General features: G+C 34.3%; 1 protein-coding gene and 1 long non-coding RNA gene across 2 annotated transcripts; one reads left to right on the top strand and one right to left on the bottom strand.

Annotated features, from left to right (window-relative positions):
• The first annotated feature begins 4700 nt into the window (after positions 1 to 4700).
• LOC129894437 (protein DOWNY MILDEW RESISTANCE 6) lies at positions 4701 to 11852 on the top strand. Its single transcript, XM_055970137.1, has 4 exons — positions 4701 to 5001; positions 5082 to 5329; positions 10031 to 10355; positions 10991 to 11852. The coding sequence occupies exons 1-4, from the start codon at positions 4804 to 4806 to the stop codon at positions 11231 to 11233; spliced, it is 1014 nt and encodes a 337-aa protein (XP_055826112.1). The 5' UTR covers positions 4701 to 4803; the 3' UTR covers positions 11234 to 11852.
• Positions 11853 to 14048: 2196 nt separating this feature from the next.
• Positions 14049 to 15730, bottom strand: LOC129894355 (uncharacterized). The gene is made up of 2 exons (XR_008767672.1): positions 15593 to 15730; positions 14049 to 14317 (listed from the first exon to the last, which is right to left on the bottom strand). It is a non-coding gene; the product is annotated as an uncharacterized LOC129894355 (long non-coding RNA).
• Positions 15731 to 18978: the final 3248 nt, after the last annotated feature.

The raw sequence follows: 18978 nt of genomic DNA, 5'->3' as shown, positions 1-18978 counted from the left end.
TATGTTGGGAGATTTGGAACATACAGAGAGCCCTCACGATTTTGGGTGTTGCAAGAGTATTTCAGTCGAAGAGGTTAAGGGTGTTGTGTGTAGGATGCACTGGGGAAGAGCGACCAGACCTAACGAGATTCCTGGAAAATTTTGGAAGAGCGCGAGCTTAGTAGATTTGGAGTGGCTAACTAGATTATTTAATGTCATCTTTAGGACAACAACGATGCCCGAAGAATGGAGGTCGAGCGTAATGATCCCTATATAAAAAATCAAAGGGGATACTCAAATCTACAATAACTATAGAGGTATCAAGCTTCTAAGCCATACTATGAAAGTGTGGGAAAGAGTGATGGTGATGAGGGTTGGGAGAGGCGTGTTTATTTTAGAGAACCAGTTCGGATTTATGCCGGAACGATCAACTACAGAAACCATCCATCTTATGAGGAGACTAGTGGAGCAGTATAAGGAGAGAAAGAGGGACCCTCATATGGTATTCATGGATCTAGAAAAGTCTTACGATAAAGTTCCACGAGAGATACTATAGAGATTTTTGGAGGCTAAAGGTGTACATGTGACGTACATTAGGGTGATCAAGGATATGTATGAGGGTGCTAAGGTAAGGATAGTAGGAGGGGACTCAGAGCACTTCCTAGTTGTAATGGGGTTGCATCAATGATCATTCCTTAGTCCATTTTTATTTGCCTTGGTGATGGATGATTTGATTTGACAAATTCAAGGTGAGGTGCCATGGTGTATGCTTTTTGCGGACGATATAGTCCTGATCGATGAGACTCGTAGCAGAGTTAACGCTAAGTTGTACTATTGGAGACATACCTTGGAGCCTAAAGGGTTTAAGCTGAGTAGGACCAAGATAGAGTACTTAGAGAGCAAGTTCAGTGAGACACCTCAAGAGGTTGGCGTAGAAGTTAGGCTTGGTAACCAGGCCATCCAAAAAAAAGGTAGTTTCAAGTACCTTGGGTCTATCATGCAAGGCAACAGAGAGATTGACGATGATGTCACACATCATATTGGGGTAGGGTGGATGAAATAGAGGCTCGCTTCCGCTGTGCTATGTGACAAGAAGGTGCCACCACAACTTAATGGCAAGTTCTACAAAGTGGTGGTTAGATCGGCTATGTTATATGGGGCTGAGTGTTGGCCAGTTAAGGTCTTTCACGTTCAAAAGATGAAAGTAGCCGAGATGAGAATGTTGAGGTGGATATGTGGGCATAACCGGAGTGACAGAATTAGAAATGAGGCTATCCGGGACAAGGTAGGAGTGGCCTCGGTGGAAGACAAGATGCGGAAAATGCAACTGAGATGGTTTGGGCATGTGAAGAGGAGAGACGCAGATGCCATAGTGAGGAGGTGTGAGAGGTTGGCCATGAATGGTTTCAGAAGAGGTATGGGTAGGCCGAAGTAATATTGGGGAGAGGTGATTAGACAGGAAATGACACAATTACAGCTTACCGAGGACACGGCCTTAGATAGAAGGGTATGGAGGACCCAAATTGGGATAGAAGGCTAGTACATAATCTCGTTATTCTTGCCTATTAGTAGGTGCATTAACGCACTATAATTTCTTTTGTGGAGGACTCAGATTAGGATGAAATGCTAGGTGACTTAATCTTACACCATAGTAGTTGTAGTTCTGCTCATTGTTTATTGCCATTTGATTTCTGCATTGTATTGTTATTTATAGTTATGGGGTCATTGTACTTTGATTATCTTATTTATTTATAGTAGTTAATGCCTCTTTCTTTCCATATTATTCTATGTGACTTTCTCACTTTTGTTATTTCTTGTTTTCATCTTGTTTTCGATATGCTTGTCCCTATCTGATCTTTTATCTTGTTTTCCTCTTTTGAGCCGAAGGTCTTTTAAAAACAACCGTCCTACCTTTTAAGGTGGGGGTTAGGTCTGCGTACACTCCACGCTCTCCAGACCCCACATGGTGGGACTATACTGAGTTTGTTGTTGTTGTCGTCTTTTACATGTATTACATTCACTTTTACTTTTTCTAAAAGTTCTTTCACAAAAATGATAGGTTTTCTCATTTCTAGCATTATCGACTGTACTCGAGATTTTTGACCATTGTAGAGACCACGTATATAGGAATATACATGTAAGATTTTTTTCTCCAAGAAGTATATATTCTTCTACCACTTAGATCATTAATTTTCCATGTTGAAACGATGGTAAATGCATTAAACTAGTCATTTTATCCCTACTGGTGTTTGCGGAAAATATGTGAGGGTGCCACGCTGCAGCAAAGTTAAATTTGTGAAAAGAGGGCTGAAGGCAAATGAAGTAGGTTCGATCAAGCTTCTTTTTGTTTAGGTTCACGAATCAATAGAGTATAGAAGAAAATAAAAAAGTAAATTAAACAAAGTAAAGGAAAATCAAAACAATAATCGAATGGTTCCTCTTTTATTGTCGGAACTCAACAATGGTGTTTCTTGTTGAGCAAGAATGTGACGATCCAAACTAGTCATTAGTGACATTTACATTAATTCTCCGATGGGAGAATCGATAATATACCTCAAACTAAGCATCCTAATATAGAAACAAACATTTAAAGATGTGGAAACATGTCCAAATAATAATTTTAAAATTGAGTTCTCATAAATTCATGAAACTAACCAAACAACATAAACATGTGGTAGTTAGCCCCTAGAACCTTAAAGTCATCTTACCAAAACTACTAAGTAACAAGTCTAAGATAAGGAGATGCAACCGAGAGACAATAAACATAAAAATAAGTCTGAATGAAATTGTCTAAGTTCGGAAGGATGGATTAAGAGCTAAGATAGATCCACGACAACCTGAAAAACTAGCACACCTTTGAATCCGACAAGGCAATGATCTCCTAGCTGAGGTATGTCAGTAGCCGTCTGAAGATACCTTGTACTCAACAAAGAAAGAGCAAGTACAGTATCAATACACACAACAACACTATACTGGTCGGATCCCAATACTAATTATTAATCTATGATAAGTTATTTCGAACTTACCAATCAAACAACAAATTTAGTGACACTGTAATTTAATTCCAGAACTATTTGGTGTTATCCTTCACACCAAACCACCTTTTACAATTTAAATGACTGTTAGTTCTATCATTTTGCATTTTATCTGATATAAAATAATATGTAATTTCTTACGTAATTTATTGTTAATTTAAGTTTTGAGCCTAACTCGTTTCTTTAGTTCAAGCCTTATAAGAAAGCCACATATCTTGCCTCAATCCAATGTGAGGTTCTTTCTATTAACCCCCTCCCCCTCGAATGATGGCATACTTTATTTGAATTTTAACTGTCTGATTTAGAACGTAATATTCAAGGATCAGAAATATATTCACCCCACCCCCTTCTCTCCCCGCAATAGTTCGGTGGCCTGTACTCATATATCATGTAAATAAACGAAGATGGAAACCATCCCTTTCTTGTTCATATGATGTTAGACCCAATTTTCATTTGCTTACATTACGTTAATTAAATTTTTGTTTATTTATTTTATCATTTTTGGCGGAGCATAATTGTTCTAAAAAAATTAGTTTGCATTTCTCATGGACGTCGGCACATCGTTTGAGTCTGACCACTCTAAAAGAAGGCCGATCAAATCAAAGACAGGTACGGCCGTCATCAAAATTTACATTTAATTACACACGGGATTAAAGTAGTTCGTGATTCGTTACCAACTTATTTATAAATTAATTGATTTAGTAATGTTGGTAAGTTGTTTATAAGTTGCTTTTTTTTCAATTTTTTTGAGTATTTGATTGGTTAATCTAAATTCATTCTACACTTAAAAATAAGTTAAAAAAAAATAATTGAATTTATTTGACTCAATTTATTTAAAATAACTTATAAACTGAAAATAGCTTATAAGCCAAAAAATAAATTGAATTACCCCAATTCTTTTAAAGTTTATAAACTGTTTAAAATAATTAAACCAAACAGACACTAAATTTTATTTTAAAGGCAAGTATTTTGATTTTACTATTTAGGTTATATGCAAGCGAAATATGTTTAACCCTAGTGGTTAGAAGTACAAAGAATCTGATGATGACGGTCAGATCTACAAATTAATATATAGTACTCTGCTTATTTTAATATTAATTAAAAATATGTATAATATATCAAAATATAATTAATTTTATAATTTTAAAAATATCACGTAAAAATTTAAAATTAAAAAATTATTAAAAAAAGGAAGAGACGTCCATTTAGAAAATGACTATACAAGAAAATAAAAAAACCAAATTTAAACTGAGTAGTTATGTGCCATACTTTTTTTAGTTAATATTTCAAAAGAATAATATATTTCTGACTAATATTAATAATATCATCAACATTTATTTATATTGGGTCCATTTATTTAGTAAAAAGTCCACGTTCTCTTCTATTTAAAAAATTGTTTATTTTAAGAATAATTTTGAAATATTACAAAGTTTTTCTATATTTTCTTTTAAATTAAACTTCATAATAAATCGAAAATGGATGGAGTAATTAAATTATGCTGGGAAATTTTTGTTGCTTAAATAAATGTAATTTTGTTTTCAAAGAAGTAGTATACTACTTATCTACGAATTCATGCTGTGGAGCTAAAGAAAATTCCTAATATACTTGAAAATAAGTAGAGTGACCAACATGGGGGGTGGGGGGGGGGTGTAGCTATCCCTGGCCTCTATATAACTAATACTTTCCCAGAAGAATATTGCAAGCAAATCATCTTCATTTGTAAATTACAAATTATTAGTCCTTTCTTTTTTCCAATTTAATTATAATTATATACTGCGCCACTGATTCTATGGAAACCAAAGTTATTTCCAGCGGAATTCGCCACACTACTCTCCCTCAAAGTTATATCCGACCCGAATCCGATCGGCCACGCCTATCGGAAGTGGCCGATTGTGAAAATGTTCCAGTAATTGACTTAGGCTGCGAAGACCCAACTCAAATAATCCGTCAAATTGGCGAAGCCTGTCGAATTTTTGGTTTCTTTCAGGTTCTTATTATTGAACTCATGAATTACTACCTTTTGATTTTCCAGTTAATTAACGAACTTGATATGGTAATGATAATTAGGTAATTAATCACGGCGTACCAAAGAAAGTTGTAGAGCAAATGCTAGAGGTAGCGGCGGAATTTTTTAATCTACCAGTAGAAGAGAAGCTAAAATTATATTCAGATGACCCTTCGAAGACCGTGAGACTATCTACTAGTTTTAATGTTAAAAAGGAGACGGTTCACAATTGGAGAGATTATCTCAGATTTCATTGTTATCCTCTAGACAAATATGCTCCTGAATGGCCGTCTAATCCCTCATCTTTCAGGTAAACTCCATTAATAAACTTTTTACTCGTCTTAATAGATATATTACATTGCTATCTGAGTCATTAGTTTTATCCTTATACACGTCAACTACTTTATTTGTATAGTAATGCATGGAGTAACCTCAAATAACAAGTGCCTTGTATCAGATGTTGTTACGTATCTAATTGTTTATATATATTTTAATAAAAATACAATATTTAAAGAGAATATTCTTTTCTGAACATGTGTCAGGTGTTTGTCTGTAGAATGTAAAATTAATTAAAATATGAAATATCACTAAACAAAATCATACTATAATTAGAAATATTTAATAACTAATAGTAGTAATTAATTTAATTAGGGCTACTATTAATAAATTATTTCATCCTATAAAGGGTCTAATCATTCAAAAAATATATATATTAAAGCAAAAAAGAAAGATGATTCTCTTGACAAATTTAAACCAGTTAATTAATTTCCGTAGCTAACCTCTCAATAATGCACAAATTGATCTTGATTTTTTCATGTTCCCTTTGAATGCCCCAACCATTTTTCATTTCTTTACTTTTTTATTTTTTATTTTATTCCTTCTTATTTTCATATTTTAATGTGTGTTTAGCACGCGTATTCAGTTGTTTTGGTAACCTATACTATATTTCCATCTAGTAGGTTCAAATATTGTATCACAATTGATTTTTTCAAAAGATGTATCCTTGACCTAGTCTATATTTTTGTTGCCTCTCCTCAACATCCGATAACCTCTACAATAGCCACATTTGACTATTCAAGATGTCCCAAAAATCTTGCTTCAAGGTGTAGCCAAATGGATTAATTAATGGGCAAAGGGCAAATATACACTTGAGATTTGAAGTATACTCCTTAAAAGAGTGATATATATACCGTCTTTTCATAAATGATGCATATATATATTTGCCATCTAATAAATAGTGTGGATTTACTCTTTTCATTAATAAATTGAATTAAAAAGGATATCTTAAAATTAACTTTTAAATTTCAAAATTTGTGTGACTTAAAAAAATACCTTATCTATTGTTTTTTACGACCAAATCCAATTTAGAAAAGCAATTCTTCATCTATTCAGACATGGTCCAAATTCATTTTATGAGTTTGTATAAGAGTATAATTTTTTTTCCCCATTCGGGTTGAATTTAGAGGTGTAAAAAAGGGTGAGATAATTTTGAAAAGTCATGTGACATTTTTGAAATAAAAAAAAAACATTATAATTTTTTCAATATTTTTTAATTAAGTATATATAAATACGTTAACAAAAAGATAAATATGCATTCATTTGTTAGCAGACAGAATAGATATGCACTAATTTTTAAAAAAGTTGAGGTGTATATCTGCGTCTATTCCCTTAATTAATTAATTATTACGTCATTGTTGACAACATTTGATGACGGCATCATTATAGTTATATTTGCCCATTGGTTGACACGTAAGCAATGAGAGTGTCACCCTTGTTATGACGTCAATTAATAGATCATTTGGTAACGTAAGCAGACAAAAGTGATAGGTGATGGGTTTATTTAACTCATTTTTTGTGTCGGCTTTCGACGACTCACGAAGTCTCCTTTTTTGTTTTTTTAGCAAGTACTGCTATTTTTTTGATAGAAAATAATATTTTATTTAATATAATATTGTTTTTGTTAAAAGTAAGTACTATGGCTATTTGCTTCATGGGTACTTTTAATAATAATAACTTTTATTATTATTATTATTACTTATTTGTCTTTACTAGTGTATCAAGAGAAGTTTTGTATCATGTATTACCTCAGAATTAATTATGTATCTTCAAAATTCAAAACTAAATATTACTAATTAATATGACTATTGTGGTAATACACTTATATGAATCATTATTTTTTAGTAAGCATAAAAAATTCAAAGTAAATAAGTAAATACACACGAAGGAAATATTACAGAATAAGGCCAAATATATATTGAAAAATCAAAAATAATTTAAGTACATTATTTTATTCCAATTATACTTTCAATCCAAATATATGTCTTTTCATTATATTTTAGTATGAATTTACTCTTAATTATGATGAAGGAACACGTAAACCTCAAAAGTAAAATTACCCATGAAGGGGTAGTTAGTATTATCTATACTCTTTTTTATAGATCTGAATTCTGGGGCTGGTCCTTGAGTCCAAAAAAGCTCTCCTCTTTTTAAGTGTCAATTCAAATTTTTCTCATTTGCCTAATATAAACTTATTTTACATAATTTGCGCCTCCAAAAATAAACTGTTTCCTCCGGAATCTCTTATGGTTTTTGATTACTCTTCTTGTCATTTATAATTTATTGTATTAAAATTTTATGAAATTTTTATTAGAATTTTTTAATTTTTATACATTCTATATTCGTTTTTACGTATGAGAAATTTGAAAATGATATTTTCTTTTTATCAATTTGTAGTTGGTCAATTCCATTTCCTCTCAAGTTCTATCAACAACTACATAATTTTTTTTCCTGGTTTTATAATTAATGAGTAGTGGTAAAAATTATTTATTTATTTATTTTTTTAAAAAAGAGAGTAAATGACGGTGGGTAAACAATGAGGATCTAAATCATTTAGCCATTGAAATATGCCGATTTTCTTGTTTTTCAATGCTAAAAAACGCGCTTTTAATGACTACTTTACCAAATGAAAGTGACTTGCAACATAAATTCAATGGCATAACGTAAGACAAAGAATAGTGGGTGTTTTGGTTCATACATGAGGCATTTGATTAATTTGGGAGCCAACGCAACACCACGTATTTGTTTATTTATTATTTGTAATTTGTCAATGCTAACTGCGGCTGATTTCACGCGTTAATTAGTGTGCTAAGTTGGATTGTCTGCTGATCTTCATGATTTGCCTGTTGCCCACTTTATTTTTCTGTTGACTATCTGTCCTGATGGAACACCTAAGTGCATGTGCATTCATAGCCACTTTTAGAGTGACATCTCGTTTCGTATACGGAATGGAATAGATAACAGTATCTTATGAGATTAGTTATCTCATTCTTTATATGAAATAATTAATTTTACAATTTTATTAATCAGATAATATAATCTCACGCTTTATATGGGAATTATTATTCTTATTATCCCTACCGGCCATCAAGTAACTTGTTTATAAAATATATGAAAAATGGCTAAAAATATTTTTGAATTACAGAAAAGGATTTAAAAATAATTTTTATTTATTTTTTGATCTAAAAATACTTTTCTACTTATCTTTTGGTTTAAAAATATTATTTCATTTACCTTTTTGGCTCACTATAATTTTGAAACTAACAACCCTCTCTTTATTTTTTATTTTTAAAAAATACTTATCATATGTCATTTCTTATTGGATGAATAAAAATTAACCTCTAGTAAATTTTCTTCATAATTTATCTAAGCTAAATAAATTAAACCTCTCCAAGACATCCCCCCCCCTCCCCCGGCCATCCAATTTTTTTTTTTTTTTAAAAAAAGCTACATTGATGAACAAGACTAAAAAAATTTTTATCCGATTAATCAAAAAAAATGACTAGACTTTTTTAGTTGTTGGCTTGATTTTTTTTCTGTTTAATAATATTGATTATTTTTTAGTTATTACAAGATAGTTAAAAATTAATAAATTAATTTTTTTTATTTATTACATGATAGTTCTTAGATAGTTATTGTAAAACTATCTTAAAATAATACGTATAATTAGAATATTTTTTTCCTCATAATTTATCTAAACCAAAAAATATATATATTTGATAACCATAAAAAATTAAATTTAAAAAAATACAGAAAATAAAAAAACTTTTTTTTTATATATTTTCCCCATAATTTATCCAAATCAAAACAATATCTTCTTCATTATCTTAAAACAAACTTAAAAAAAAATAAGAAGAAAAAGCTAAAGCAACAAAATCTATTAGATTTTTTTTAAAAAAAATTGGGGTTTGAAGAGGCATATTGTTTTTGGCTTGGATAAATTATGACAAAAATTAGTGGAGATGGGATTTTTATTCTATCTAATAAGAAAATAACACATGATAAATATTTTAAAAAAATAAAAAACTAAAAGAGTGTTGTTATTTTTTAGGATTATAGTGAGCCAAAAAGGTGAATGGAAGGGTAGAAGGATATTTTTAGATTAAAAGGTGGATAACGGATATTTTTGACGTAAAATATAAAGCCTATGCAAAGTATTTAAGCCATAGCTATAGTTTATCTCATTTTTTTAGTTCGAATTTCAAAATACTGTGCCCTATCCTCTACCAAAGAACCCCCCTTAGGTCTTTTAACAGTACTAGAAGAACAAGTATGTATCAATTGAGTCGAGGATTCTAGTTAACTTTTATTCTTCTGGACAACTTTAACTATGTATAATACAGGCTGCATTCTTATTACCTATGGACCTTTTAGACCATCGTTTAAAAACTCTGAAAAATCGATTAGATTACAAATATTAACTTTTATAAATATTAGATGAAAATCTAATATTTTGTCAAGTCTAATAAGGCTATATTTGCACAACTTTGTCAAATTACAATGAACTAGTAAGTTTTCGCTACATCACTACTGTGTAGAGAATATAAATTCTTTACAAGATTTCAGTACATGCATAAATATTATAGAGGTTTTGATGCACCAATATTCATCTTTGGTAAATTGTTTGTTTTAATTGGAAGAGGAATATTCATGTTAATTGATGACATTGTCGCAGGGAGATAGTGAGCAGATATTGCACAGAAGTTCGACAACTGGGATTCAGATTACAGGAAGCCATAGCAGAGAGCCTGGGGTTAGAGAAAGAGTGTATAAAAGATGTGTTGGGGGAACAAGGCCAACATATGGCTATCAATTTTTATCCTCCATGTCCACAACCAGAACTCACATATGGGCTTCCGGCCCATACTGATCCAAATTCACTTACAATTCTTCTACAAGACTTGCAAGTACCTGGTCTTCAAGTTCTTAAAGATGGCAAATGGTTGGCTGTCAAACCTCAACCAGATGCCTTTGTTATTAATCTTGGTGATCAATTGCAGGTAAACCACAACCCCTTTTAGTACTTGTGATTTAGTTAGTCATTACTTCCTCCGTTTCATTTTATTTGTCAATAGTTTAATTTGGTACAAAATTTAACAAAGTAATAGATAGCACATAACATTTGTGTCTCAGTTACTAAATTTTGAAACTTATTGTCTTAAATATGTCTTATAATCTTTGGCTGTAAAAACTTTTCATTAGGAAAAAATAGGAATGAGTTGATTCTTTTTTTAGAACAGATTAATAAGAAATAGCGATGCACAGAATAGAATAAAAGGAGTATAAGCATTGATTTTTACACTATCGGTTCACCTAAACCATAACTACTAGGTCATTTATTCATTTAACTGCGACAACTAATATGCAAAATAAGGCATGTTGCATACTATCGTAGCAATGCTGAAGTCAAAGATTTTAATAAGGAAACTCAAAAGAATTGAACCTATGAGCTAAAGAAAATTTTAAACTAGTTTTGCCACTACAATGAAAATTGTAATGTTTTTGCCCTGTTTGTTTGTGCAGTACAATTTACCGACGAAGGGGAACCCCTTTATTGTTTGTGTAAAAATCTTTACACTATCAGTATACTTTACAATAGATTTTAATCTAATACCACTCAATGGTGATTGTCCAGGCAGTGAGTAATGGTAAGTACAAAAGCGTGTGGCATCGAGCTATTGTGAATTCAGACAGAGCCAGGATGTCAGTGGCTTCGTTCCTTTGTCCGTGCGATAGCGCGAAAATCAGTGCTCCAAAACTCCTCACAGAAGATGGATCTCCAGTCATTTATCAGGACTTCACGTATGCTGAGTATTACAAGAAGTTCTGGAGCAGGAATTTGGACCAGGAACATTGTTTGGAACTTTTCAAGAATTAAATTGGAAGCCCATGTTTGGTTCATGGGATAAGATGGGATCTCTCAGCATTAAGTTAGGAATTAAATTTATACTTTGTTTGGTTGAAAGTGAGATCAAATTTATACATTTAACCAAATAATGTATAAGTTTTGTCTCAAACTTAATCCTGAATATACCATCTTATCCGATCCAACCAGACTTGGCATTATATTATAATTGTGGTATAACTTAATCAACAAAACAAATGACCCCTTCATAAGTAGTATTTTAAAACCCACCATTTCCATTTGTCTTTTTGCAGAGTTGCCAGCGCCTTTTTGTTGTTGATTCGAGCTATAGTTATGGGGTGGGACTTGGGAGTTAAATTAGGAAGAAAAAAGAAAAATGAAGACACCAATTATATCTCTATTGTCTAGCTGATTTACCCAATTACGTCACTACTCCAATGTTCTGTTACTGTTAAGTAGTATTAGCAAAATCTTGTTGGAATTAAGAGGAATAATAAGTTGTAGTAGTTACTTTTATCGTTTACTGTATTTTCTTCCATGATTTTACTTTTGTGAAAGTTTGCGTGTAACGTGTGAGTTATTAAAGACTATGATAATAATAAAAAAAATCGATGTTCGTTAACACCTTCAATGGATTGGAGCAATGTGGTGTCATGTTTACTAATCTTCATTTTGTGAGTCCATATTCAGAATGTTGGTATTAAATTCTCTCTATTTTTCTCTATCTTGCATCGTTATTTTATTTTTAAAAATATATGAAAAAATGATCCTGGTAAGTTATATCTAGAGTACCAAATTAACAAAACCAAAACTATTCAGTGAACCAATTGCAATTGGCTATAAGATTACCTGCTGGCACTCATGCTAAAATTCAATTACCTTGAGGACTAGGATTATATTCCACTTATTACATGTTTTCTTTTATTTTTTAGCGGTGCACCCATATTTTAAAAATTCTTGATCCGCCTAGGTGCCTCTACGGTTATGAAACAACAAACAATGTCGTTTCGAGAAACTTACTAGACACAACAAAGCCATAAACAATACTAGTATTTTGTTGTTAAAAGGCCATGTTAACTAGAGTAGCAAATTAACAAAACAAATACTATTCAGCAACAAATTTGCAATTGCCAAAGCCACAACTACATGTGCCAAAGCCTAAAAATGAGCAAGTTGGACCATTGATGAAAGACTGCGAAGCCCATGCTTCTTCAAAGTACATGTGCTATAGCCTTGATGTGATAATTTCTACTTTTTTTTAGTTTCAATTTGTTTCTTGTATTTTTTTTTAATTTCGTTTCAAAAAGAAAGTTTTTTTTTATTTTTGGCAATTCTTTAATTTAAATTTTCCACATAACATGTTAAAAAGATATTTTAATTTATTCTACATATCTTTAATTTAAGACCACCATAATCAAAAATATTTTTTATTTTCTTAAACTTCAAGCCACTCAAAACATGACAATTAAATTGAAACGGAGAGAGTTGAAACATCTTCGTAGCCAGAGAAGAAAATACTTTACATTTATCTCCAACACTTTATTACTACAATATATGTAAAATATAGGTCTCGTGGTCATAAAGTTAGGGGAAGTATATGATTGAAATTAGCATTCCTTCAATACATATGTATTACATAAATAGTACATACAAGTTCAAAATTGAAAAGAACTGTGTAAACTTTTCCCGTGTTCATTCATTCCCCAAAGGAGAATATATATATTGTGATACAATATTGAAATAAGGAAACTAATTATATGTTACCAAATATGCTATCAAACAAAGAAGGAAACTAATTATATGTTACCAAATATGCTACCAAACAAAGGAAGGAAACTAATTATATGTTACCAAATATTTATACTGCAATACCCCCCCCCCCCCTCTCAAGTTGGAGCATGGAAATAAAAAATGCCCAACTTGGAAAGCAAGAAGTCAAACTGAGTTTTGCCGAGAGCTTTGATAAAAATGTCTGCCAATTGTGAAGATTTTAAAACGTGTGACGAAGAGATCAATCCTTCATTAATTGCATCACGAACAAAGTGACAATCTACCTCAATGTGCTTTGTTCGTTCATGGAAAACTGGATTTTTTGCAATGTTCAAAGCGGATTGACTATCACAAAATAATTTGATCGCCTTGGGATGTTGTATACCTAAACTCAACAACAGACCTTTCAGCCACTTCAACTCACAAGTGACCGCAGTCATGGACCTATATTCAGCCTCTGAAGAAGATCTAGAAACTGCGTGCTGCTTCTTTGTCTTCCAAGAGATGGGAGATTGACCTAGAAATACTAGCCAACCTGTCAACGAACAACGAGTAAGCGGACAAGCCGCCCAATCAAAATCAAACCATCCCTGCAAAGTCAACTCATTGTCGGCACGCAACAAAATACCCTGTCCTGGGTGCCTTTCAAATAACGGACCACTCGTAAGGCCGCTTTCCAATGTTCAATTTGGGGTTCTTGCATGAATTGAGACAAAATATGAATAGAGTATGCCAAGTCCGGTCGAGTGACCTCCAAATAAATCAAACGCACGACTAATCTACGGTAGACCTCTGGATCCGACAACAAATCTCCATTTGCAAGGCCAAGTTTATGATTTTACTCAATAGGGAACCCACTTGGCTTTGCACCTAATAACCCTGCTTCAGAGATAATATCAAGAGTATACTTGCGTTGACGTAAGTCATGATGACACCTACTATAACCCTCTAGTAGGTAAGCCAACCCGTCAACCCGGAACTTCAAGTAATGTGTTTGAAGGCTAAAACTATATAAGAGCATTGAATTATAAAAGTAAACAGAATGAATAAGCGGAAGTAAACCAAAACATGTTTTAAATAACTAAAGATCCTTCCCAGAACCTGGAAGTCACAAGTACAGAGCTGCTATAAAATAAAAGATGAGTACAAGTCCCGAAAGTGGACCAGACATATATATACAACAACTGGCTAGTCTCAAAAGGCAAAAGACGGGCCATCCATTCTGAAGGAGACAGAAGTGATCCAAAAACGCCAAGTTATCACCCTAGTCTCCGAATCTGACTACAACAAGATCGATCTATTCGTGACAGTAGCTGGTGCTCGGTCCTGCATCACGAAAGTAGATGCAGAGTGTAGTATGAGTACCAAAACAACAGGTACCCAGTAGGCATCATAGGCCGACTGAGCAGAAAAGGTGAAAACAATATGAAAAAGAGGAATAAGCCTAAATAGGAATCAACATAAGCATCTAAAGTGAAAAAAGTACTATCTACGAGATCTACAGCTAACTATACCCAACTGGGCCCCCATAAGCCCAGCCAGGACACTCGTACGCAAGTTAAATAAAAACCCGGACGAACCCCCATAAGTTCGCCGAGTACACAGAATAGCTACAACTACCAAGGCTAGGAACCAAGAATCTGCGATGTCAGGAACCGAAGTACTGTATCATTTCCAAAACCCAGAATCTCCAAGAGTCAATCGATCTAGGGGTGACTTAGGGGTCGAGGCCGGGACTGGGATCCAGATGCTCGCCCGAATGTTCAAAGTGGCCAAGGCCGGGACTGGGTACCCGGATGCTTGCCATAATACATCAGTACGGTCGAGGCCGGGACTGGGTACCCGGATGCTCGCCGTAATACATCGGTGCAGTCGAGGCCTGGACTGGTACCAGGATGCTCGCTGTAATACATCGATATGATCGAGGCCAGGACTGGATACCCGGATGCTCGTCATACTAGCAAGTCGACGGAGGCCGGGACTGAGTACCCGGATGCTCCCCGATAATTCAGAATGGAGGCCGGGACTGGGTACCCGGATGCTCACAGATATTTTATCCTATGGTGCCGAATATTCCCCTTTCCAACTAAACAATAATAGTACCAAGAATCTCCATCCCGATGAGTCAACCAATATGCCGCCAAAACTGAAACCAGAGCCAAAGTCAACGATCACGAAATCTAGTATTGCCGACGCATCATGAAAGTCACGATTATACCGAGTTATGGATGGTGGTATTTTTAAGAGCAAGAGTAACGCCTAGCTAAGGCCAAACTACCAGGCACTAGCCCGCTACACTATTCTACAAGGATCTAAGTTTACCGGAGCGACGCCGGGACATCTAAAGCAAGTTTACATCCTATACTAAGGCCAACATACCCCACCGTATCAACAACATACTCATTCAACTATACTTGTAATGCTAACAAATAACGACAAGATACACATGCTTCTAAATATCCGAAAACCCGATAATAAGCCTAAAACATGATTTCTAACACCTAAGATATACAATCAAACTACCCAACCCAAATTCCAACTATTTCAACATGCTTTCACACATTCCAGCTCAATCTAAAGAAAGGTAAAACCGTAGCCTACCTGTAGGCTAAACACGCGAGCTTCAAATCACTGTGCTGGAGCTTTTCCCTTTCGAACGACCTCGAAACGCTTCCAAACTGTCAAAAATAGAACCGCAACGTCGATACGGTCGTTTAGACACTAATTTCATAATTTTTGGAAATGGACCAATTTTTGGGTCGAAAACGGGAATTGTGGGGCCCACATACGAAATTCCGGATTTGACCCCTAAAACAGGTTCTAAACGTCACTCCAAGCTCACAAATCAGATTTATAACACAATTCGGGGTGGGAAATTACGCAAGACGATCAAACAACCAAAACTCATAAATTCGGACTAAAGGACTAAAAATGGCAGCATCAAAATCAGTAAATTCTGGAAATACGAGACTCTTTCAACCCAAACAAATTGCACTATGATGATCCTTGCGAAAAACCCCACAATCTAGCCTCAAGAATCACTCAAAACGGAGTTATATTGACCAAGATACACTCTTTCAAAATTCAATAAAATTTCATTCTGAAAATCACTAAATCTGCAGCTAAAAATCAATTTATTACCTCGAACGACGTGCCAAAAACAGATTCTGAAACTTCCACGATGTTCTCCTTAAATTTCCACGCAAGATAGCCTCTGGAATCACCCAAATCGGATTTATATTGGTCAAGAAATAACTTGTCAAAGTTCTTCAAAAATCCATTCCGAAAATGGATACTGCTGCAAATAAAATCACGATTTTTACCTGAATCGAATGCTCCAAATCAGTTTTCAATCTCTCCAATGCGTTCTCCACGAAAAACCTCACAATTTTGCCTTTTGAATCACCCAATTTGGAGCTCTAGAACTCAAGAAATGAGGGTTCAAAGTTGAGGAGAAAAATCTGAAAATCTGGTGCAAAATCTGCACTATTGCACCAGATTTTTCTGGTTTTTCATTATTTAAAATCTCCGAATGGACCCTCGGAATTCGTTCGGAATCCGATAAAAATAAACCAGATATGCTACCCTACTAAATTCGATATTTCGGACTCAATGGCGCATTCAGAATTCTCATACGAGGTTATTATAATAAAAAGTGGGCCCCACATCCAAGAGTCATTTTAAGTCATATTTCACCACGGGCCTCGATATTAGTTCGGAAGCCTCAAAAAGCGAACGAAGGGTCGTTCTAGACCAAAATCAACATTTCGGAACTAACCGCGCTGTCAGAATTTTTATTCGAGCACATTTTCCAAAAATGTTGACCAAAGTCAACTATAGGCTAAGTTTCAAAGTCAAAAGCGCCAAATAGCCCCAAATTCGTATCGATTGACTCGATAGTCATTCCAACAGTTCTACTAGCCTAATTTGGTCATTCCGGAGCTGATGGAACCATCAAAATTTGAATTCGAGATTTCGTTGGCCCAAAACTCAAAAAGTCGCAACTAAACTAACTTAGGCCTTTAAAATACCAAAATGGACTCGGGACCTCTAAAAATTCAACCAATACTTCTTCTAGACCAAAAACCATCTCTTGAATCCAACGGAGTTGTCGGAATTCCATTCCGAGCATCGGAACTCCAAAAGTTGACCAAAGTCAAACCTTGGCTTAAAGTTCCTCAAATTCTCAACTCAAGGCCTCAAATCTTCGTTACAGCTCCAAAACTGATTCCGTAAAGTCTCCTAAGCCTATTTCAACATTTCGGAGCTGCTGGAATCGACAGAATTCCATTCTGAGACTCGTAGCTTCAATTGACCCCAAATACCACTTTTTAACATTTAAAGCTTATGAAACTCATAATTTCCAAACACTTAACTTTTCATAGGATTTTCTAAAAATCAACACCCGGTAACAATTAGAAATGACTCGGGGCATCTAAAGGGAGGGGTAAAATGGTCATTTTACAAAAATTCCAAAAATGACCTTGAGGGTCATTACACAAAAACAACCCTGATGAACTACGAGCTACTTCAATACTCAAAAAATATTTGAGAGACCCAAGGTCTTTCATTTTGAAATAATCACTCAAATAGGCTTTGAAAGTTGCAAGTGCAGCAGAATCATTCCCAGAAATAATAAGATCATCAACATAAATCAAGATATTAATCTGAATATTTCCTCTAGTAAATGTAAAAAGAGAATAATCAGAATAGAATTGTAGGAAACCATACCCTTTTAAAGCAGTCACCAATTTTGCAAACCAACATCTAGGGGCTTGTTTCAACCCATACAACGATTTGCGCAAACGACACACCAACCCAGGATCTGGACTTTCAAACTCGGTAGGGAGCTTCATATACACCTCCTCATCAAGGTCATCATGTAAAAAGGCGTGATGAACATCCATTTGGTAAAGTTCCCAATTTTTTGATGTTGCAATGGCTAGGAAGGCTCGAATAGTAGTCATCTTGGCGACAGGAGCAAAAGTTTCATTGTAGTCAATCCCTACTTGTTGATGATTTCCTAACACAACCAAGCGCGATTTGAGTTGTTCCACATCTCCATTTGACAAAAACTTGGTCTTATACACCCATTGATTATCAAGTGCTTTCTTACCCGGAGAAAGATGTTCCAAAGTCCATGTATCATTGTCTTCCAATGCACGTATCTCTCCTTTCATTGAATTTCTCCAACCTTCGTATTTCATGGCTTCTTTGAAGGTCTTAGGATCCTTACCAGAAATAATAGTTGCAAGAAACTTACGATAATTTAATGAAAAATTGTCATAATTAATATAGTGTGTCAAAGGATAGGGAGTACTTGAGGAGCGATTATTAATCAGAGTAGTAGGAGACAGACTATTAGCAAAAACTGAGTATGTCACATGATCACGAAGCAAAACAGAGGGAAATTTCTCCCGAAAACCACGCCCCAAGCCACCTTCCAGTGGTCTGGGCAGTGGCCGTTGGTTGCAGCTCATCCTGGCTGCAAGCAGACGCTAGATGGGCTGTAGCTTGCGGCTGCTGCCCGGCAGCCTCCGAACGATCAACTTTGCCTCCTAATTCATCTCCGTACACCATAAAATTACTATCAATTTCAGCACCCATATCAAAAAAATTAGAGGAAATATGAACATCTTCCGGACAAGCAAAAGAAAATACATCCTCCATAAATTTTACATCGCAAGAGACAAAATATTCCTTCGTATCAAAATCAAACAACCGTCGCCCTTTCTTACCAAAAGGATATTCCACAAACAAACACTTTCTGCTCTGACTAGCAAATTTATCACCCTGAGTTTTCTGATTATGAGCAAAACACAAACATCCAAAGGTACTAATAGCATCGAGAGAAGGAGGTTTATGAAATAAAATTTTGAAAGGTGTTTTATTTTGTAATATGGGTGTGGGGGTACGATTTATGAGATGAGAAGCAGCAAGAACACATTCACCCCAGAAAAAATAGGCAAATTGGCCTGAAATCTTAG

Source organism: Solanum dulcamara, chromosome 7 (assembly GCF_947179165.1).
Source record: "Solanum dulcamara chromosome 7, daSolDulc1.2, whole genome shotgun sequence".
In the NCBI taxonomy this organism is placed as follows: Eukaryota; Viridiplantae; Streptophyta; class Magnoliopsida; order Solanales; family Solanaceae; genus Solanum; species Solanum dulcamara.
The sequence above is the reverse complement of the archived record's forward strand: the minus strand, read 5'-3'. Positions and strand labels throughout refer to the sequence as shown.

Excerpts from the sequence above, each read along its gene's own strand:
- LOC129894437 (XM_055970137.1), top strand. The coding sequence starts at position 4,804 with ATGGAAACCAAAGTTATTTCCAGCGGAATTCGCCACACTACTCTCCCT. Across the intron at positions 5,002-5,081 it reads GAATTTTTGGTTTCTTTCAG|GTAATTAATCACGGCGTACC; the intron begins GTTCTTATTATT and ends AATGATAATTAG. Across the intron at positions 10,356-10,990 it reads ATCTTGGTGATCAATTGCAG|GCAGTGAGTAATGGTAAGTA; the intron begins GTAAACCACAAC and ends GTGATTGTCCAG.